Here is a 24,151-nt window from a genome sequence, read left to right on the forward strand (position 1 = left end):
CCGGTGCAACAGATATGGGGGTTTTATTATTAAGCATATTTTTGAATACAACTAGGGTGCCAAATCCGGCTCACCCAACAGAGAATAAATCCGGCAAAGTACCTCTATTCGGAGACAGATATTTTGGCGAATCCAACAACTAGATGAACAAACCCTACAGGTGACTTTGTTGTCCCCAGTGCTGGGCAACGATGGCTGCTCCAATCTCTTCGCTGGAAGTGCGTCACCTCCTCTCAGAGCTGCGTCACCGTCCCAGTGAGCCTTCCCGGCTCAAAAATTTGATATGCTGAACTACTACTCGATCTGCCTCATAGAAACCCTAGCGCTGCGTCTAAGTGACTGTGTCAGCTCCTCTAGCCTCTGCGTCACCCTTTCTGGAGTTGCGTTGTCACTCTTGGTGCTACTCTGCCTCTCCACTATGTATTCTTGGCCTTGGACTGAAGTCCCTCTGCCGAACTACCCCTCTTTGCTAGAGATCTCCTCAATCGATTTTCCTTCTAAGAACTTCTCACTTCAGAAAATCGATTTTCTCTACTCTCTGTGTGTTCCTCCAACTGACCCCAAGCCTCCATTTATACTTTTTCTGTTGAGAAATCAACGGTTGAGATTAAGTCTCTAATCAACAACTAAGATTAAATTAGACTTGATCGTTGTCTCTTAGAAGCTTCCCACCCATATTTTCATTAATACCCATTAATATTTGAATTTTCCTAAGTTTAGACTTAGGAACCCCATTAAAAATATTAATTATTTTAATAAAATACAATTCGGGTGGAATTTCTCCAAACGATTTCTGGGTCTTGGATATCTCATGTGTTCTAGCCCCTCCACAAAATTTTGGAGCTAGAGCACATCCAATGCTACCAAAAAATCAACACACACTTCAACCACAACTGGTTTCTCTTTTCTGCTATTGTCTTCTTGCTGTAGGTTCCTTTTTGCCAGTCTTTCAAAGATTATCACAGATACTGTAATGTTGCTACCAATTTCTTATCAAATGAAATTTAAAGACCAGATTTACCTCCTTTAATGTCAGAGTGTTCTCCTTTGCCTGGATGTACTTTGCTCCCTTATATTTTTCTCTAACAACTCCCCTCCAATTCTCTGCGTTTCTGTCTCCTTTGAATGCAAATTTCTCTTCCTTCTAGGTCAATTTCATTGTTCCACTTCCGGCTCACTCCTTCAACCCTGCTTCTATAAAACAAGGATACGGTTAGTCAAAAACCATAAAATTTTTTACCTCTTAAGTTTAGCTCGAAATATCCCTTTTAATGCTCGAAAAATAGCTTCAATTTTGATACTAGTTGATGGCAGGCCCCTTTGGTGGCCTGCTGAATCTCTACAGCATCCCTAAGCTACAATTTCCAATCCCTCAAGACTCTTCACCTTTGTAGTCCACGCGCTTACGTCCTTGTTCCTCCTCCCTTCGACAACGACACATTTCTCCTTTTCATAATAAAAATCACACCTTTATAAAATTTACGCAATTCGCCCTTGAGTCCAACCCTCATGTTTTCAGCACTTTCAAAACTTCTTTATAATTCCATTTTCAGCACTTTCAAAACTTCTTTATAATTCCAACCTTAGATTTCACATAAGTAATTCCTCGTGGACCTTTCCTAAATTCCAACTCTACGGGTTCGAATGGAGTGGGTCGGAAGGTCGGAATCGATTTGGCCTTTACGACATTAACATACTTTGATCACCATCGTGCCCAACTATAGTTGGCTTTGCCTTGACCAAACCCGGTAGGTTGGCCCCGAGTATGAGGTCAGAGGTCGGTCATGGTCCTCCTTGTGGCTCCCACTACACACTGATTTTTTGTGAGACCCGACTATGCTGACCAGAATGCTAGTCCCGACTATGATCTGTCTTGATGCTCGATTTGAGTTTGGCTTGGCGGAGTTGATGGAGGGCCGTTTGCCTGGACCCCTTCTTCTTCAAGAAACAACCACAAGGTTTCGACTTGTTCAGAGTTGACTTCCTCTGATCTTGCCCTCACTTGGTTAATTGGCAATACGCTTTATTTAAGTGTCCACAGATCTGTTTCCCAATTAATAGTGACTTTAACTAGTGTCTTGAAGGCAACCCTCAATCCGTCTTCCAATCGGATATTAACCAACAATTCCCATCCATTGTTGAATCGCTTCTCAAGATAAACATGAGCGGAGGATATCAAAGTACATCACATGAGCAGTCCAGGGTCCGGACTCTATCACTAAGACATTGCATATATGAATATCGCAGAGGCACACTGCTCCTTATCAACGTCCACTCCTCCTTAATCTATTCTCTCTTGTCACCAGGCACCTTCAGAGAATTGTATGGCCTCCTTACTTCAAACTTAAGCCACTGACCCCGATATGCACAATCGCTGCCTATTTAAAAGAGAGATTAAAGGCGGACACTAATCTGTATTACACACAATTTCTCCCATTATTTTGGTTTTTTTCTACCATATGAAGTGACCGAGACCAATCACAGGGTGTCCCTATCAAACCTCCAAGTGAACAGGACTACCTTACAGAATGATTACGCAAAGAATAAAGCACAGGCATGCAGAGAAAATTCAAATTTCATTATTATCAGGAAATATATACAAAGTACGATGTCTGCCTTCTTAATGCACTGGGAGCTATTCCTCTCCAGATTTGTTATACCTCTAATTCCGGGAGACCTACCTACACTATTGCAGACATGCTTACATATACACAAAAACACTGGCTGAAAAATATCTCAACAGAAACAGTAAAAATGGGACATCTGTCCAGTAGCCTAAAAATTGCCAGATTCCTATCCCTACACCAGTTACATTAACAAAGGCCCACTTGGTCAGTCACTAAAACAACCTAACACCTCAGTATAATTACAATGAGACACATGGCTAATTAACAGCCTACAATTCTAATTTGTACAATTTACTTATGAGGAAACTCCTTCCCCGGTAGTGAATTTCATGACCCCTTCTGTTTTGGACAAAATATGAAGTTGATGCTCCCGCATCAGAATCACTGGAATTCGGCCTTTCACACATAATTTATCAAAGAGTTCAGCCAGTCCATAGTGATTTCCCACAGAAGATTTCGGTCCATTCACAGAAGATATGCCACAGTCCGCTGACCTCCACAGAGATATACCACTGAGTGTTTGCTGGCCTCAGGTTGCATACCATACCACCTAAGTCACATGACACGAGGACACGAGACACGGAGGACACGTAAATACGAATATTCAATACGAAACGCAGCGACCTGGAAACATGACATGGGGGAGACATTTTATATATATTTAATAAAAATATATATATATATGCCGAAATATAGTTTTTTATCCATATTAAATTGCAGGTTGCGGCTTATCTAATCAAATTAAAATATAATTACTTCTCAAAGTTCATAGTTCACTTTAAAAAAATAAATAGAATCAAAATTTACTATTTAGAAATTAGAATGTGATATGCTTGGTCTTGATTCTTGAATATTCAATGTTCATTGTTCATGTACAACTTACAAGCACATAAGAAAATAACTAAAGTCTAATCCTATTGATTTCCCCTGCCCCTCTTGCGAGAAAATGCCACAGCTTTCCCTTTCCCTCTAGATGTAGATGCTGGTGCTGGTGGAGTTGGCAGTGGAGTTTGCTATGCTCTAGAAGTTGAAGAACTAGAAGTAGGAGCTATAGGAGGTAGACCAGATCGTCTACTGGTGGCAGGGGTAGCCCGGGTAGGTGGTGTCACCTGGAAACATTACAATCTCCCAATCCTGAAATCCTGAAAAACTGATAAGTCTGCTGCATTTGAATGAAATCTAAAATTCTACTTTCTCCATATGAAATCCAATGAGGCCGGAACCACTCTCAAACATCCTGAGTCATTTCATGGTAATGTTAAAAATTTAAGTAAAAGTGACATTCTCCTTAATCTTCATTTTCATTCTCCTTGGTGTCACCTGGAAACATTACAATCTCCCAATCCTGAAATCCTGAAAAACTGATAAGTCTGCTGCATTTGAATGAAATCTAAAATTCTACTTTCTCCATATGAAATCCAATGAGGCCGGAACCACTCTCAAACATCCTGAGTCATTTCATGGTAATGTTAAAAATTTAAGTAAAAGTGACATTCTCCTTAATCTTCATTTTCATTCTCCTTAGAAGGAGAATGAAAATGAAGATTAAGGAGAATGTCACTTTTACTTTAAGAATTTAGCATTACCATGAATAGCATATCAATACTAGGGCCTAGACTTGATCATTAAGCTCCCCCACTAAAAAATTATTTGTTTTTTTCAAAAAAAATTGCAGCTTATGCGGGCAACGTTTTCTATCAACGGAATACGCGTTTTTCAGATGCAGGACATGACGAAAACCGGCAAATACGTTTTACATTTTACAGGACACGATGAAAAACGTTTTCGACACATTTTAGGGCCGTTTTCGTGTCCGGCACGTAAAATACGAGACACGGGACCTTGGAGGACGTGCCCTGTGACTTAGCATACCACAGAACCCTTGCTCCTCTGTCACATATAATTCAGAACTTCAGTCTTCTTCAGAAATAAGCCACAGAATTTCAGCCCTCTTTAACAGAGAGACCACAGGATTTTCATCCCTTTTCCTATGGAGTTTTCAGTCTATTTGCACAGAGAGAATTACAGAGATCGATGCTTTTCAAAAGATATACCTTTCTGTTCCTTGACTGAGTTTTATACTTCTGTACCTTGACTGAATTCTTGTCCAAATGAAGTCTTGAGTTCTGTGCTTTTACTTGGACAAATCCTGTAACGAGCTCCTTCCCCTCAGATCGGTATATCTCGTGTTCTTCCTCTGCAAATTCCTTGATCGAGTCCTTGTTCAATTGAGTGGGCATCGTTGGCAATATATAGTGGGTGTGGAGGCATAAGAAGGCTGACCTCTGCAACAATTATTTTTCCTTTTGAAGGGCCACGTCAATATAGGAGCTGATCTATCATGTCATTATTTTATGTTCACACTATTATTTTTTGAACAGATCTTTTTGTTACTGATATTTCATAAGTAGATATACTGTTGCCAGTAGTGTTTCTCCTCTGCAGGTGGTACATTTGCTATAGCTTTCTCTGATCCTATCCTTGTTGCCAACACTTTCCTTGAGATACACATAATCAAACAAAGTGGGTTCTTCTTAACCTCCTCCTCATACTGAAGCCTCCTTTTGCCCGCAATAACATCTTCAATACCTTCTCTGTCACCATACTGTTTCTCAAACATAACAATGAAAATCTTCTCCAGTAGGTGTTCTGTCCTCTGACATTATTGCTATCTTTTGTTTTGATTTTCTGGGCATGTTTTTTTTTGAACCAAACTTACATCACCAGTAGCGTTGCATAAGATTTGTCGTGTAGCCTTGAGGATTTTTTTTTTTGTGTATCTCAAATTGTGCAGCTAACAATGAGAAATGAGCTTCAAGCATTCCCTGTATACATCCCTTGTTCAATCCATGTCTTCAGCTTCAAGTTCCTTATATAACACATAATTCATCCAATCATAAAAGGAAGAAACTTTAGTGCAACCTAGTGGGAAGAGCCATGAAATGCCTATTCCATTTTGTCGAGCAGCAGTTGTATTCTGCCAAAAGGTCCTCATGCAACAGTGAGACATGCTATTATTTTTGCATCGACCTTGTACTTACTTTGTAATGCTACAACTCGATTTGTCTTGGATGCTATCCCTCATGTAACTTTCCTTCTTGGTAGAAGTCTCCTTTTGCTTAGGCCATCAATGCCAACAATGGCGACATCTCAACAAAAAATTCCTTCCATTTCCTTTAAGAATTTAACATCACCATTAGGGAGCATCCAAGAAACGTCTAGGGAGCGTTCAAGGAGAGTCCAGGGAGTTCCTAGGGAGTGTCTAGGAAGCGTGTACGGGATAATGGTTCGGCACATGGGACTCTGTTCAGAAGTGTGGTGGTTCCAAATTTCCAGGAAGTGCACAAATTGAGGCCAGAGCATGGTTCTGTTTTTTGGGAGTATATTTTGAGGGGTACCTCTATAGCTCTCCCACTCAGAGTGGGGTTTTGGGGTCCAAGATGAGGGGATGAAGGCATGGTTCCTGCAACTATGGTTCAAACACTCCAATACTGAAAGAATGTAATAGTCATGGTCTTATTTATTACTGATAAAACAATATTAGGGCTTTTGCCAGTAAGTGGTGAGGACACTTACGTAGAATAGTCACCACATTGATGTAATAAAAGGGGACCACCCTCATTGCATATGATGACTTCTTGAATGATAAAATAACTCATCTTTCTTTTCTATATTGTGTATATCGTGAGAAGTCTATTGTTTTCAAGGTTTTACCAAACCAAATGTGAAAGGAGAAGATGCTAATTTGTGAATAAAAAAATCCAAACTTCCTTTTATTTTGGCATTGAGCCTCAATATAAACCCTTCAAATTTTGTTTTATGGCCCCAAATGGCTCATTAACACTTCCAACTGTTCCAACAATCTAGAAAGCGGTCACAAGATGAAGAATTAAAAAACAAGCTTGGAGAAATCTGATTTTTCTTATTTGCAAAGATTGTTTCAAAAATTGCTGAAAAACTGGTGACTTTCTGTTTTTCAAAAAGGTAGAAACTAAAATAAGAAATCATAGTGAGAAATTCAGGATTTTTTGAATAATTTTCCATGCTCCTGAATATTTTGTGGAACTTGAAAGTTGGGTGAGTTAAAATATTCATGGTTATTTGGAAAAATTATGTTTTCATGCGTTTCAGTTTCCTATTAAACTCAATTTTGACACTCATTTTGCTCATTCAAACTTGCTGGTTGTGCTTCTTTCATTGAGCTCATTCTAACGTGCTTTTAGAGGGTAAACTTAATGTTTATTCTGTGACATTAAATACTTTGTGGATTGGGGAAAAATATTTTATGCATTTGTTGCTTTTTGTCGAGTTGAACTATTCTTTAGTTTTTGCCAAGTCATTCAGTTTTGAATATGGTGTAGTTATGTCTGAGTATAAGTTTTGTAATATTGGTTGCAAATGCCAAAACATAGTTTTGAATCGCTTGAAATATCATTGTTTGATACACAGGTGTTAGAAAATCCTCTCTCTGTCAAAAGCTGTCAAAGTAATGGTGCTGTTTTTGTTAATTTCCGAAATACCAGATCTGATTTATATCCCAAACAAGTTTTATAACCACAAATTTATTTAACGCAGTAAATTATTTTCTGAAATTTCTGAATAAAATACATTGGTATTTTTAACACTAAAATTTGACAGCAGAAGCCCAAGTAGGAAATCAATCACACAGCAGAAAATATATCCAATTTGTCCTTCACTTTTATTTCTTAGAATAAATAAGGGCTCTCTTACAGAGAAAATGGCTCAGAGAGAGAAATAAAGAAATTTACAGCAATTGAACCTGAGAATTTGTCTCCCTGAAAATTCTGATCTGCACCCCAAGACTGTACCACATGTGCAGACCTGTTGAAGCTCTCCTCCAAGCGGCATGTGTGGCTTAACACTAATTCACACGGCATGTGTTAGTTATGGCCTCTCCTTGCATGGCACATGTGATCTGCTGCTTGCTCTATGCGGCATGTGTAGGTTCTGCAACACAAATGCAGCACACGTGTGAGCCTCTGTGCTTTTCTGAAGCCCTTCTCACTCCACAGTTGTGGCCTTGCTGTCTTGTGCTCAGAAATTTAGTACGGCCCTTCTCTCACTACTACAATTTTTTTCCTTTCTCTTCAGCCTTGAGTATCTCACTCAGTCAAGAAAATCTCTCTCAAATTTGGAAATCACTTGTCACTTGTATTGTGTCTTCCTCCTTCACTTCTGTCTTTTATAATTCTTGATTGAGATAGATCTCAAACCCTAATCTCCAAAGTGATGTATGGCTAGTATTAAATCCTAACCTATTTGAGATCAATGGTTGAGATTAGATCTAAGTCACTAAAATGAATAATTCAGTTTTCCTTAGACAACCTTAATCAATGTGCTTTTCCTAAGTTAGGGTTAGGAAAAGGATCATAAGCGACTCTTCCTCAACAAGGACAAGTTCCTAAGAAGGTATTGGACAACTCCTGCATGCTTGACACTTAGCCTATGCAGAAGTACCTGTCCACTGCTACAAGCATTAACAGTTTTGGTGTTTCAAGCTTTAAAAGATTAAGAATAATCTTGAAAGTGTTTCCTTGAAAGATAAAATTGTTGGTGGGTTAGAGTCAGGATTTATACTTTACTTGTTCTATCTCAAAGTACCTGTAGTAATCATGATTCTTCTCCAACAGTCAGTCAATGTGAGGTAAGCATTTAGCGACCACTTCTCAGTCATTGTGACTCTGTCGAGATTCTACTTGAGTATTCAGCCAATGGCCATGCTTACCCTGCGTGTACTTATAAGCCATACTCATGAGTATGGCATATATTCTGATAGGTGATATTTGCAATAATAAATTTCTACCCTCTTAATCTAATAATTTCTTCAAGAGGCTTATAGCTGAGGATACTGGAGCTCTGTAATTGTAAATCATATTGTCTATATACAATTTGCAGTATTTCGTTGGCATCTATTCTGATAAGTGATATTGGAATTATAAATTCCCAAGAGGATTATAGCTGGGATAATCGAGCTCTGTGATTGTAAATCATATCGCATCATTACCATTTGCAGTTTTTCCTTTCTTTTCAACATATGATTGAATTCTGTCAAGTCTATTGCTTGATGTGGGTCTAGAATCTGTCAAGTACACATATAGACACCGCTGAATGGATTCAGCCCATGGAAGTTGGTCTCTTGATTTCAGTATAGGAGCCAATCCTATAAGCAGTTTGGATCAATCAGTCTACAACATTTGTTATTGGTAGTTTAATGTTTTCAACTTCTGTAATTTAGAACCTGGTTGTGGTCCGTGTATGAAACCCTACACGGGGAATTCACCAAATAACCACACACTCAATGTAATCAGGAGAAATAGGACAACCAACAATTTCAGAAGCAGATTGTACACACATTCAATATACATTGTTAAAATGGTTTAAATTTATTTTGTATAATATGAACAAAGTATTTATAATCTAAAATTTGAAAAATAGTGTCTATTGTCATAATGACAATTCTTCTTTCTTCCCAGGGCTTACCATGTAAAACATAATGCTTATTTCTTCTTTTTGAAGTTTTGTGCACTTTATAAGCTAGCCTATTTCACAAACATGTTTTATTTTTGTTTGTGTGCTTGATTGCCACTTTATCATTGCTTTTGATAGAGTGCTATGGGCATCTCCAAATTCCCGTGAACTGATCTATGATTGATTGCAAAGGTTGAAATCATCTTAACATGCATTCTCATTTACTGACATGAAATTCTAACATCTTTCTCAATGAAGCAATCTACTGGGTGGTTTAGTCGGAGTACCTTTGACAAATTACGTTTACATGTTCGTGTAAGATTTTTGTCGTTACTTCCTGGGGATGCTGCAAAGTCACTAGTTCAGTCAGAGGCAAGAGTCTTGGAAAGATACAAAAGAAGGTCAGGTGTTGAAGGAACAAGGTATGATAGCGGTTCAGATGGGGCAGAACATGTTGACAAAGGTTCAGGCTCTGCAGGCACATCAAATCTCACTCATAGCAAAGATCGTGAGAGTCCACCTCACCATGGTAAATTTGGATAGGATAATTTTTGTTAGATAAATCTTATTAGGAAATTTTTTCTTCAAATATAGTCTCAAATTACCTACATCTATGGTCCCGTGGGACTTGTTTTCCCTAGAACATTTGTGTAAATGAGGTGATCAGAAAGGCTAAAATAGACTTGGTTGACATTTAATGGCATCAGATGGTGGAGACCCTACCTCTGAATTGTCTCGTAAAGTGGCAAAAGGTGCTGAAACAATTGAGGAAGAGGATGATGATGAGAAAGATGAAGGGGATGATGATGAAGGCGAGGAAGAGGAAGAGGAGGAGGAGGAGGAAATGGAAGACTATGAATACCCACCATCTGAGGTGAGAGGAATTTGACGATATGTTTTTTACTTTGATGTTTTCTTTTGTGATCACTTATATGGAAGTAATTTTCATGGTACCATTATTTGTTTATGATGACAGGGACAGAGGTTAGGAAGTGCCTCTCCAAGCAAAGATTCTTGTATCCTCTTCAAGTTATTTTGTGGTGTGTTAATACAACTTATTCAAATTGGAATCTTCTTAATGTGGATATTTGCTGAGGCTATGTATCTGTTCTTGAAAGCAAACATAAATTTGTTTTCACACAATAGAAATGATTTCTTGGCATTTCTTGTAATTGTGGAAAGGAGCTACTAAATTTTTGTTTTGTAGAAGAAGTATTTCTTTTGTTCAGCCATTGTTGGCTACCTTTGAAAAGTTATTGCTAGACAAGTGTGCTTCTAATGGATTATATTTTTGGGCATGGCTAGATGTGTGAAGATTTTCTGAAAGATATTTCATTTGAAACATTCTGTAGATGCCGATCATCTCAAAGTTATAAATGCTGTTAGGGATCTTGATCCAGATTGGATCATTATATTGTTTGTCATCCATTTCGATGCTTCCAGAGTGTAAAAAGTGGAGGAATCAGCTCACATGACTGTTTTTACCGATGGGACCCACTTTGACAAAATAGGGTCAGAAACCTCCTGGGAGCGTTTTGAGGCATCAAATCATCTCCTTTGTTTTAAGGCGTCTTGAGCCACACAATCTCCTTTGTTGCTTCGACAACTACCACATATTTTGCCTTTGTTGTGGAATCTGCTAGGATTAACTATTTGTGTGATCTCCAACAGACAGTTGTTGATCCAAGTCTCATGAGATAAATTGAAGTTGACACTTAATTTTTTTTTTGTCTCTATCAAAGTCTGAATTAGAATATCCAATTAGGTTGAAGTCATCCACCTTCGAATACTTGGGTCCAAAGCCTTGAGTTCCCTTCAAGTATTTTATAACTCTTTTTGCAGCAGATCGATGTCCTTCACAAGGTTTTTGCATAAACTTGGGACTTAAGTCACCTGACATGGGGATTCGGGATTCGTAGGATTCGGGGATTCAAGTGTCAGATTCGGACATGTAGATCCCCAGAATAGGACACGTAGGATTCGTTATATATTATTTTATTTTATGTATATATATATATATATATATATATATATATATATATATTAAAAATTAGATATTTCTTACACAAATTCTAATTAATGATACAAATTCATTGATTTCAAACATAGATCTTCATCTATAGCATGCATAGTACATACGAAATTCAAATACATGTCAGTGGTCACATAAATCATGATTCATAATTCATAAATGAAAGACAACTTACAACTACAAGATAGTAAGATAAAGACACTGACAACTGTAGTTTTCTCATCAAGTCATCAGATCAAAATGTGTTACATAGGTAGTGCTGGTGCAATGACAATGGCAAATAGAAATAGAAAATATAAAACAACTACAGGTATACAAGCCTCAAGGCAATAGGTAGTCATCAATCCTCAGAGTCATCATCAGAATCAGCATCAATGTCCTCATCATCATGGTCACCATTGCTCTCTGCATCCTCCTCCTCCCCTGTATCCATAGTCACTTCTGCATTTGCTGGTGTGGAGGATGACCCCTCTAAGTCATCAAATCTAACAGGCTCTAGCACTGGATCATTGAGATCCATGTTGGCCAATGCTAACTCAACGCTGCTATCTAGACCCATATCATCAGGAAAGACATCCCACATCTTTGTCTGTCCCCTCAACCACTCTTCCCTTTGCCTGTAAATAAGACGAAGGTTGGTGTGCACATACACCATTGTCTCTGCCCTGGACTGCTCAAGCTTGCTCTTCTTCACACTATACAAATTCCCATATGTGCTCCAATTCCTCTCGCAACAAGAGGATGAAGTCACCTGAGAGAGGAGCTTCATGGCTAACTGCTGAAGAGGAGGGCTTGTTGCCCCATGATTTTCCCTCTAAGAATAGGGCTTTTTAGGCCCCCTGTCTCTAATCACATCATATCCTGCAAATCGACCGGTGCCAGTGGAAAACTCTGCAAAGGCATCCTCCACCCTTTCAAGCAATGCTCTATCCTGAAAAACCCGCCTTAATGCATCTTTCCTCCCCTGTGAGATTTCACCATCCATGTGAGGAGGGAATCTGCGGGAAGGTCCACCATTCAGCCACTCATGGCTGTAGTATTTTGGGTTCAATGAGTGAGCCAAACAATGTAAAGGTGTACAATTCTTGTCCCATCTGCTGACAAGAATATCCTGTATAGTATCACAGAAGGCCTTTGGTGATGTCTCATACTCGGGGCACTCACTCTGTAGAATAATGCTCCTCATAGACTCAATCATGAAATCCCATCCCTCATAAACCTCTCCTAGGATGGGTTTGTCCGTATCTGCAAATCGAAGCAAAGAAATGATAGGGTCCATGATCCAAATAATTAGATCTACCCTCTCCCATCAAGCATCATCTAGCACTGTGTCCTTCACTCTTTTAGAGGTTACCTGATCCGTCTTTCTCCAAAAAGACCAAAACTCAGAAATAACCATGGACCCAAGAGCGGTCTTGACCTCCCTCAACCTCTTCAACATCATGAGTGAAGAGGCAAACCGTGTATCAACAATCTTCAACAATGATAGATTGGTGTACTCCTTGTAGATAGTGAGGGCATTTGTATGATTTTGCACAAAGTTACGGATATGTCATGCATCCTTAATAATGTTATCAATCCAAAGCACATTAGAAGCAATGGATTTCAGTGCTAAGTTCAATGAATGGACAATGCAAGGTGTCCAAAACACTTGTGGATATTTAGCTTCCACAATCATGCCAACAACCTTGCAAACAGGTGCATTATCTGTAATGATTTGCACACAAGAATCAACACCTACATCTTCAATAACTTTAATAAATAACTCATCAATAAATTGTGCATCCTTGTATTCTCCAAGTGTATCCATTGCTTTCAAGAAAACTGGACCATTCAAGGAAGACACCATGAAGTTGATGATTGGTGTCATGCTGGATCTGTCCATCCATCAGAAACAATGCTAACCCCAGATGTTGGCCATGATGCTTCAATAGGCTCAAGCATTTTTTGCACTTCTTTTTTTGCCTTCGTCAACAATGTGGTTCTCAGCTTCTCTGACCCAAGAGGCACATACCCTGATGGAGACCCTTGAGTTAGAGCTCGGCACATCTCAATAAATAGAGGTGAGCATGCAACATTAAATGATATGAAGTTTTGATAGAAGAAGAAGGCAATGGTGAGATCAAGCTCTTCCCGTCTCTCTTTTTGGAAAATCTTGTCCATTGGACCAAGTGCAATTGCTCTTCTTTTTGCTGCTTGTCCCCCAACAGAAGTAGAACTCTCAAATGGAAATTTGGTGGTGCATTTCCTCAAAAATGGAAGGGGGTCTTCATTCTTGGTTTTTCTTGATTTTGCAACCACATTTTACATACCAACATTGGACTCCCTGTCCATTTCTTTCCTCTTTTGTAAAGGAACAACTTTACAAGCTCCAATTCCACAACCTGGTAAAGCCAACAAATGGCCTTTCACACGGAAATATGTGCTTTTGAAAGCAATGTGACAAAAGTTGCATCTCCATTGCACATTGCCTCCTCCCTTCCCCTTGGTGCTTGTCCCATCCTCTCTTGTGACATATTTCCACAAGGGATATTTCTCAATGTTGTCTTTAGGTCCTCCTCTTCCCTCAACATTACTTGCAGCAGACTCTGATGATATTGGGGGAGGAGGGGCATCTCCAATGGAGACATTCTTCCCCTTCCTTTGCCCCCTAACTGCTGCCTTTGATTGAGCCATGAATATTGTAAAAAAAATGAACAAAACATGCACAAATTTGTAAACAAAAAATCATATACAAACTGTTGTAATAGAATAAGAAATGCAAAAAAATGGAGTTGAAATGCACGCACTTGGTGCTTGAATCTCCTTGCCGAACGCTCTACTCCCTTAGCTCTTTGCTCCAAACCCTTAGCTCCTTGCCCACAGCTCAAACTATGCAAAATGAAATGAGAAATAAGGTGAATGAATAAAAGAACAACGTGCTTTTTAACCCGCGGAAGTCGTTTTTTTGGGATACGAATCCCAGAATTGGGATTCGATGTCCCTGTACGGGATTCGTACGAATCCTATACGGACACGTCGAATCCTATTTTGGAATTCAAATTCTTGGCGAATCGTATCCGATTCATAGGATTCGGATTCGACAGGGGGTTTCAACGAATCCAGTTACTTAGCTTGGAACGAACCCAAACAACAAATGAAATAACTGGTCTAGTGGTGGTAAGGTAGATAAGACTTCTCACAATTTGTTTGTATGTGATTGCATCCTTAAATTTGTTCCCTTTTTTTGGTATGGTCTTCAAATTTTCTTCTATTGGAGTAGAAATAGGGTTACACTCAGCCATGCCAAACCTATTCAGCAACTGTTTGACGTACTTCCTTTTGGAGATGAATATGTACTTTGGATTTTTGAGTCACTTCAATGTCCCGGTGAAGTTGTCTTAAATACGTCGTCTCAAAGCCTTTCTTCCACTATTTCTTTATGAATGCAATATAGCTGTCATTTTTCTCTGTTATCAGCAGATCGTCTACATACACTACAAGATATACATTAGGTTTGCTAATTTTCTTGACAAACATAGTTGATCATCTAGATTAAAGTGCTTGAAATTCAATTTCAGAATATTCTCAATTAGCTTTTCATATCAGACTCATGGTGCTTGTTCCAAACCATATAAGGATGTGATAAGTTTACGTACTTTTTGTTCTTGTCGCTTCATAACAAAATGTTTTGGTTGAGAGATGAAGACATTCTCTTTCAGGTCTCCATTCAAGAAAGCAATCTTCACATCCATTTTATTTGATGAAATTTCCATCCATTTTGTGCTGCTAAGGAAAGTAGTGTATGAATGGTGGCCCACTTTGTTGTGGGGTCACAGGTCGTAATTATCAAGTGCTTCTTTCCATGCAAATCCTTTTGCCATGAGCCTCGCTTTGTGGTTGTCAAGTAATCCATTTTATTTGTACTTGTTCTTGAAGACCCACTTGCAACCAGTTGGTTTGATTTTCAATGGAGCATCCACCAATTTCCATGTCCCATTCTTGTTTACCTCATTTTAAAGGTGATATGGCTTGGTTTCTGACCCTATATGCGCTTCCATCTCCCTACATCAATCTTGTTTCTTTGGTACCTAATAATTCGGCATATCAGGTGGAACCAAAGACCCTAAGGTGCCTCGCTGTAGGAATGCGGCCCCATACCACATTTCATATGGAATCATATTTCCAAGAGGTGAGATGGACACCTATTGTTGAAAAACATGATGTAATGAACCATATTTAAGGGAGTTCAGTTCATTCTTTCAGCTACACCATTCTATTGAGGATTGTATGGAACAATGGTTTGTTGTTGAATTCCATGTTGGCAAAGATAGTTCTCAAATTCATTAGATGTATATTCTCCTCCATGTGATTGTGCTTGATTTTGGATCCAAACATGAAAATTTTTAAAAGTTTCAAAAACTTGTGATTTATCCTAAGTTGCATGAAACGGGGAAACGGGTACGAGTTTTCGAAACGGGCACAGGTACGAAATGTGACCCCCCCAAATTTTGGAAATGGGGAAATGCAATATCTATATATATCTATATATATCTATATATATATATATATATATATATATATATATATATATCTATATATATATATATATATATATATATATATGTAAATATATATATTAGGACATTTAAGAAATATGTACAATCATAAAGCATATATGATACATTCTGATTTATTACATTATGATTAAATTGTCAATGCATAAACTATAAGTCTCTAAATATACATCGCATTTACTCATGAATAATCACATAATGAAGATAGCAACATCCAAAAGCAGCCACGAAAAATTTCTAATTTCTTGTCTCGTGCTTGATTGGGAGTCTCCTCCTACATAGTCGAACGACCTTAGTGCTCTTGATTAAATACAAGTTCCATACCCTAGTATCCTATGTGCTCTTGATTATTGGCAGTCTCCCTTGCATAGAGGGCTTGGTTCTCTTGATTAAATACAAGTTCCATACCCTAGTACATGACAAAATCCAATGGAAACATTGTAATCCCTCCAATCCTGAAATCTTGAAAAACAGATAAGTCTGCTGGATTTTGAGTGAGATCTAAAATTCTACTTTCTCCATATGAAATCCAATGAGGGCCAAACCACTCTCAAACATCCTGAGTCATTTCATGGTAATGTTAAAAATTTAACACCTTTTACTTTAAGAATTTATCATTACCATGAACTGCATATCAACACTAGGGCCATAGGCTTGAACATTAGGCTGCCCCACTCAAAAAAATTCTCTTTTTATAACTTGAGAGGCATCTAGAAGATATTTTAGTCGCCTAATAAAAAATTAGAAGCGAAAAGATTAAAAAAAATACAAGAAAAAGTCAATTTAGAAGAGGAAACTTTGTCGTACAACTTGGAAACACATTTCTGGTTCTACTGGCCACGTTTCCTCCTCGAGAAACGGGCCAGTATGGCCGAAAACGCGTTTCCAGGCCCTACGGTACGAGTTTCCTCGTTTCCGTTTTGTTTTTGGCTGGAAACGACCCCTTCTCCAATGTGTCCTGCAACTTAGGATTCATCTTTCAACAAATACACCTAACACATGCTGGTGTAATCATCAATAAAGGACATGATATTTATTTCCATTAGTAGATGGAATGACATGGGGCCACACAAATCATAATGTATCAGTCCATGTTTTCTACATAACCCGGAAGTGGAATCAATGGTTGTTTTGCATGTTTTCCAAGGATGCAAGCAATATATTGCTTAAGTTTCCTAGGAATAGTAGGAAAACAAGAAAAACCATTCTTTTTCAACAAACGAAGTATGTCATAATTAATATGTCCAAATCTAGCATACCACAAGAAATACTAGATGGCAATGTACCTTAATTGTGGTGATATAAGATAAGATAAGATAAGATAATTTTATTAATGTCCAACAAATGACCATAAATAGGTTAATGAAACTGAAGGATATAACTAGTACGAGTACAGTGTGGGAGTGCAAACGCAATTGCTAGAGAGATATATCGGATTTTGTGCATGAGAGATGTCCCTTTTAACTTCAACGATCTTTCATCTTCCATTTGTGTCATAACAACCATATTCTCGGATGCCTTATTTCATCTTTTCCATTAGCGATATGTATTGGGTGGCCTTGCTATTGGATGTGTATAAGAGACATCAAGTTCCTTCACATCTTTGAAAGATAGAGCATAGCATGCAGAAGAAAATTTAGGAATCTAGACAATTTAAACTTCACTGTGCCAAGTCTTAAAGGTTTGAGACTTTGATTTATCTACAAAATAGACTATACCATCTACATTGTCATTGAAATCTTTAAAGAATTCTCTCTCGAAGGTCATGTGGCGTGTTGCGCCTGTCTCATGCAGCCATTTATTTCTTGAAGAAGCAAATGAAATGTTAAATAAATTTTCAATTACTCCAATATTGCAGTGGTAGGCAATATAATGAGCATATTTAGGTGGTAGGCAATATAATGAGCCAGATTTGATGTTCTACTGTTATTTTCTTTCCTATCTTGCTTGCCTTTGATCTTTTCCTAAGAGATAATGCATATCTTTGGCTCATGTCCATTTTAGCCACAATGGTTATAATGAATATTAAATCTCTCTCTTTGATTGTTGAAATTTGCATGCCCTCTATATCTGTTATGTTCCCTAGCTAGGAACACAACACACTAGAGAAGGCCAACACAAAATCACTTTGCACAACAAAAATATAACAGCAGTGAAATCAATAACAGTACACAAGTTTTATGAGCCCAAAATCTCGTTTCCCATTAGTCCATCAATAAGAAAACATTACGACTCTCGTACTAGGGATCATGGCCCTTTACAACACTTGATACAACTAGTATACATAGTATACAGTAAAATACACCGTCTGCTTTGACTGATCTAGGGCTTGAGATCTACTCCTTTAGATCTTCAATCTGCCCAATAAATCAAATGCATACCTGAGCTAGTGCCTTCAGCTCAAGGTCCTTGGATTGTTGTTGTCCTTGGCAACCAGTCCCTCTGCAATCATGCTACAGCTTCTCGATCTGCTAGATCTGTTTCTTCAAATCACAGATCTGACTTTCTTCTTGCAGTTCTGACCTTCTAGCACTCATATTTGACTTTCTTCTTGCAAATCTTACCTTCCAACACTTAGATATGACATTATTCTTAGATCCATCCTTCCAACACTCAGATTTGACTTTCTTCTTGCAAATCTGACCTTCCAACACTCAGATCGAACTTTCTTCTTGCAGATTTGACCTTCTAGCACTCATATATGACTTTCTTCTTACTGCTGCAACTCCTCTAAGTCAGATCCGTGGCTAGGTCCTTTAACCTCCCTCTCTCCACAAGTGAAAGTCCTCCACTTGTGTGTGTAGGCCTTTCCTTTGGCCTCCTATTTATACTCTGTGTGAGTGACTTGGGGGTTTTCCTTGTCCATCAAGAAACCCTCATTTAACAACTCAAACACAAATCAGAATAAACAATTAATTATCTTAGGTCCAAACCCACAACTTTGGGTCTAAAACCTCAACTTTGAGTAAATTGCCTTGTTACCACACAATCTAGTAGGGCCCTAGGAGGGGAACCTATGGGACAACTACTAGACCAAGTGACAACAATGGGACAAAGACCCATTGTCACCTTAGTTAATGTCCCTTGCTCTTTACAGACTTTCACCAATGGGAGGAGTCCTTGTAGGAAGGAAATCCCTCATAATGGATATGTCAATGGCTAGGTATGAAGTGATTTTGCAAAGCCCATTCAAGGAGAGACACAATAGAGGCTAGATGCTTCAAAGAAGTTAAGACTCTCTCCAGGAAGGGCTTTGGGGTGAGAAGATCAAGACCTAGGGTTTGAGATATGCAATGGTAATGTGTATGCCTAAGATCAAGATTCCAAGGGTGAGATAGGACCTCTCAAAAAGCTTTGTAAGATGGCTTGACACTTCAAATAATCTCTTCGCTTTTCTTGAGAGACCTACTAAGGAATTACACTAGACCTAGGGTTTTTAGGGATAATTGTGGGAAGAAATTCCTCCAAGGTATTCACTAGGTCAAGGTAAGAGAGAGGAAAGGGTCTCTTATGATTTATTCTATCAAATACAAGGCTCATACAACCCTCAAGGAGGCCACTTATCTAAGGAAAACAAGCTAGGTTCCCTTTTAGGGCACACCTAGGGCACAAGGATTTATGGAGAATTAACTGTGAGAATTCCACCAAAATTTGGGATTCTCAAGAGGAAACACTAAGGAAGAGTTCTATCCTAGTGGAATCCCAAAATTCCTCCTCCAAGGGAATTCACTTGATGCCCTAGCTAGCCGTCCTAGGAAAGAGGGGCCAAAATTTTTAAGAGGAGAAAAGGAGAAAAGAGAGGTTGATCACCCAATTTCTTGGACCAGTGCCTAGTCCCTTGGGCTATGGAGTCTAAGATGGTTCAAAGTTGGCCAAAACCATCCTTAAGGAAGCTAAAGAATGATGCCCTAGTTTACCAACCTTTAACATTTACCCACTCAAGGTTTATCGATTTTCATAGAAGAGAAACAAATTTCATCCATTAGGAACATTTATCTAATGTCATGCGATGAGTAACATATGCAATTGCCAAACAAATAGATTTGTACAATGATATTCAACAAATTAGGGCACAAGAGCATTAACTAGTTGCAACAATTCCATACATTTGACATTTCAAGAGAAATTTTCAACAAGAAGCACTTACAAGATGACAATAAGATATATCCAACCATAAACCAAGAAGTAGCTCCAAAGAAGATCAAAATTCTAACTCCAAATATCGAAATGCATCCAAGAATCTCCAATAGCGTACCAAGAGAAAAGTGCGAATTAGTTTACAAGAGAAAGATCCAAATGATGATGATTAGTTCTCACAAATGAGACTCATCTCTATTTAAATTTTATATGAGTCTCTCCTAAATTGATTTAGCTTAATGAGCCCCAAAATTACAAAATAATTTGCTAATAATAAGTCTTGGTTACAAGCCAACCAAGTAGCTATCAAAAGTCATGAAAAATCCATTCATAAGTGAGCCAAAATGATGATGTCATGATGAAGAAGGGTTGTTGGAGGGCCTTGTTGAGTCCTCTAAGTGCCTTTGATGAGAGAGAGGGCTCCAATAAATATGAATTAGGGGATGGCCCCTAATTTTCCATGTAAGTCATCATGTGGGTCCCCAAATGGGTTTGGGGCACATTTGCTAGTCTCATGGGTTTCCAAATGAAAGATAAGCCTATACAATGCTCCAAATGAGGGCTATGATGGTGGTGCCTGCCCTCCCATGTCTGAAAGATGAGACAAACCTCCTTTGGGTGTTGCAGTGTTGCGGGGGAGCGCCCCCCCCCCCTCGCTCCCGCTCCCGATCCGCGCTCCGGGCGGGAGCGGGTCGGGAGCGCGCTCCCGAAATCGCTCCCGATTTCGGGAGCGCGCTCCCTAAAAAAAATTTCGCTCCCTGCGTTTTCGGGAGCGTTTTGCCTTTTTTGCATTTTTTTTTTTTGTAGTAATGTTCGAAATGCAATTTTTTTTGAAAGAAACAAATAGTTTTTGAGTGGGGCAACTTAATGATCAAGTCTAGGCCCTAGTATTGATATGCTATTCATGGTAATGTTAAATTCTTAAAGTAAAAGTGACATTTTCTTTAATTTTCATTTTCATCCTTTTACTTAAATTTTTAACATTACCATGAAATGACTCAGGATGTTTGAGAGTGGTTTCGTCCTCATTGGATTTCATATGGAGAAAGTAGAATTTTAGATTTCATTCAAAATCCAGCAGACTTATCAGTTTTTCAGGATTTCAGGATTGGGGGATTGCAATGTTTCCATTGAATTTTGTCATGTATTAGGGTATGGAACTCATATTTAATCAAGAGTACCAATCCCTCTATGTACCTTGATGTTAGTGACATTGGTTGTCGAACTCCTCTATCATGACCCTTCTAAAAATGTACGCATCACTCAAACAAAATCTTGACTTGACATGCTATGCTTTTTCTATCTTATGTTAATGCTTAGAGGGTGATATTAATGACAAAGATCCCTATACAGATACAAAGGTAATGACAAAGATACCTCTGGATATTAATGCTTGGAGGGTGATATTAATGACAAAGATCCTGATTTTGCAACAAGACTAAAAAATTAGACATTTCTCGTGGTGGCAAGAGGCCCAAGCATAAGAAATAGATAATAGATTTACTTCTCTTCTCTAGTTTCTAGTAGCTTTTATAACTATTGACTCTTTCATATTTATTATGATATTTTTTTAAACAATATATGACAATTTAAGTTTGAAGTTGGCAATTATAACTCATTAGTAATGAATTATGAATATGATGCTTCATGAAAGTTGAAAGTTGTTTCATTTCGTTTCATTTTATAACATTTCATTTCATGTTAGATATTATTTGTTGTAATGGTTACACTTAGCTTACAAGTACAACTTTGGTGATCAATGATGATAAATGTTATATATTGAATTTTGAAAGCTTGAAACTTTAAGATTGATGAATCATGAGACTCAATATGTTGTATGTTACTATGTTACTAACTTGTGGACGTGGTTGATGAAGATTATAACTTCTAGAATCTAGATGATTGTTGTTATATGGTTCAATCTATGCTTTTTTATGTTTTTTATATCTAATTCATCATTCTACATGTTTTTGTTGACATATATGTATCAAAAATTAAAAAATATAAAAAATATATATATTTTTAAAAAATCGCTCCGGGATTCGCTCCCAAACCGGGAGCTTCTGAAAATGGTCGCTCCCGCTCCCGCTTCCGCTCCCGCTCCCCGCTTCCGCTCCCGCTCCCAAGTAACATTGGGGTGTTGGATCAACTACCCGGATCATGCTAAGCCGACTGGCTCACACTAGTCCAAGTGCATCATCTTGCGAATAATGTGGGGCAATGAACAAATCACTGAAGGTGCTGAGGGTGCCCATGACATGAAATGATGCTCAAACACATGATGGAGTCCCATGGCTCTCAACTCATCCCCTACAAATGTCAATATGATCCTCTGGTGGGCTTGGACCTCAGTTAAGTTTCCCAGTCCATGATGAAACTCCCCGCCAATTACATGTAAGGTCCAATGTGCTTCCTCACCTTTAGATATTGTTACTCACCATTTTGTGGGTGATATCCCTAGGTGATATTTTTTTTCTCCAAGATGGTCCTCAGTCGGCAGCCCCTTGTAGCCACTAGCTAGCTTATTGTGCCATTTCTCTGCCACTTGAGCCAACCATGTGGTCCCTCGCCCATCTACCATGATCGTATGTTTGAAGGTGGGCCTCCCAAACCTAAAGAATGCTTTGTCAAGTAGTTGAGTATTGTAGTTTGCTTATCATGGACACTTTTGGGCATGGATTAATGAAGGGATTCGATAGAAAGAATGGGTTCGGTTTGTGCTCTTGTCCCCTAGACCCTTTTGGATATTAACCTTGGATTCTAGTTCCATGGGATCTCTTTTACTGACCATTTGGCTTTAGGGATGGTATTTCACGGGAAACCCCAATTTTGGTTATGTGGTCCTGCTCCCTTATCCGCTTATATTCCCTCATTTCCAAGCATTATTACCCCATTCATCATTTCTCCCACTTGGGTCCACATTCCTCCACTGGGTCCACATAGGGTTAGCTCGCCCCTTCCCCTTGCCCACACCTTGGATGAGGCCTGGAATGATGCCTAGAGGTTGATGCAGCTAAAAAGAAAGACAAAAACATATTCGGCCACATTCAATAGGAAAATGTACCACAAAATGCAAAAGATGGTCGGGACAAACACATTTAGCACGTGGGCAAAAACCAATACGTGAGCTCTACCCCATCATCATGGCCATCACCTTGGTTCCTATAGGTTCTATGGGCATCCTTCATCATATAAGAATCCATGATTGCCCCAACCCCTGGTGGGAAATAAACCGCCGTACCTTAAAAGGGGGTATTCACTGCTATATCTCATGCATCATGCTCTTACCCCTTGAGCCCTGAGCAGTTAATCAAAGAAAATCATAAAAAGGAAAAAGGCATATAAAGGAGAGTGGGAAAAGCAAGGCCGGGGCACCTCATGTACCACGATTGCTCCCTCCTATACATTATAAACCCAGGTGTGGGCTTCTCTTTTATTAGCTACCCCTAGCATGTGGTTCAGGGCTGACCCCTATCATCCCCTACTTCATTCACTTATTTGTCACATGCCACCACCTTTTGAAGGATGTACCTTGAACATATTATCCCCTTTAGAAGTAGAAACCACCTAATAGAATTCTTGGTTAACCCCATTTGGAGTTTAAGAGACATTGGTACATCCCGAAGCCCATTATGGAAGGGCATGCCATTATGAAGTCCCCACATGTGGTCCATGGTTGGTAAGCTCATTTACTCGATTTCTCTAATGACTTCTTGTATTGGAAGGCTAGGGGACACATTGGATCTTATGCAGGATTGCAAATGGCCTCCATCTTGGGCTTGGTCTCTCTATACGGGGTACTGATCCTCCAAAGGGCTACATTGGCACATGTAGGGTGTGTGTTGAGAGCCATGGGCCTCCATAACAGTAGACAACATTCCATGGATCCCTGAGGATGGTTAGAGATGCTCGAGATACTCTTATTGGATGAGGAAGATGCACCTGGTTCACCTTTGCCCAACCGACCCCACAGATGTACCATGCACTTGGCAACTGACCCAAGACTTGTAGGATGATGTGGCATCCCCTACACAATCATTAGAGCCCTTGCAGATGATCTACAAACATCTTCGACTCATTTGGAGACCCATGGGGTTATTATTGTGCCCCCACACCCATTGGGAGCACCACAGGTTTATTGTTTGGAGAACAAGGGGCCAACCCCTTGTCCATCACTTTTGAGGGTCCTACTCTTCATTATGGCATCCATGGACCTCATCAAGCCTCTTGGAGGACCCTATGACATGTTTTATTCATCATATGATCTCTTAAGAGGCTTATTTTTTCATTTGTGAGCTAATTTGGTGGGC

At 38.9% G+C, this 24,151-nt stretch overlaps 1 protein-coding gene across 1 annotated transcript in view; it reads left to right on the forward strand.

The window, feature by feature from the left end:
- LOC149241783 (uncharacterized) overlaps window positions 1-24,151 on the forward strand; it is a 251,954-nt gene that overhangs the window by 189,214 nt on the left and 38,589 nt on the right. The window contains exons 11-13 of the mRNA XM_089374050.1: window positions 9,375-9,645; window positions 9,824-9,990; window positions 10,093-10,132. Coding sequence (XP_089230176.1) covers window positions 9,375-9,645; window positions 9,824-9,990; window positions 10,093-10,132 — 478 coding nt within the window. The remainder of the gene's footprint in view (window positions 1-9,374; window positions 9,646-9,823; window positions 9,991-10,092; window positions 10,133-24,151) is intronic.

This window comes from Pinus tabuliformis, chromosome 8 (genome assembly GCF_031772625.1).
Source record: "Pinus tabuliformis cultivar Carrire ecotype Pingquan chromosome 8, CPIR1, whole genome shotgun sequence".
Lineage (NCBI taxonomy): Eukaryota > Viridiplantae > Streptophyta > Pinopsida > Pinales > Pinaceae > Pinus > Pinus tabuliformis.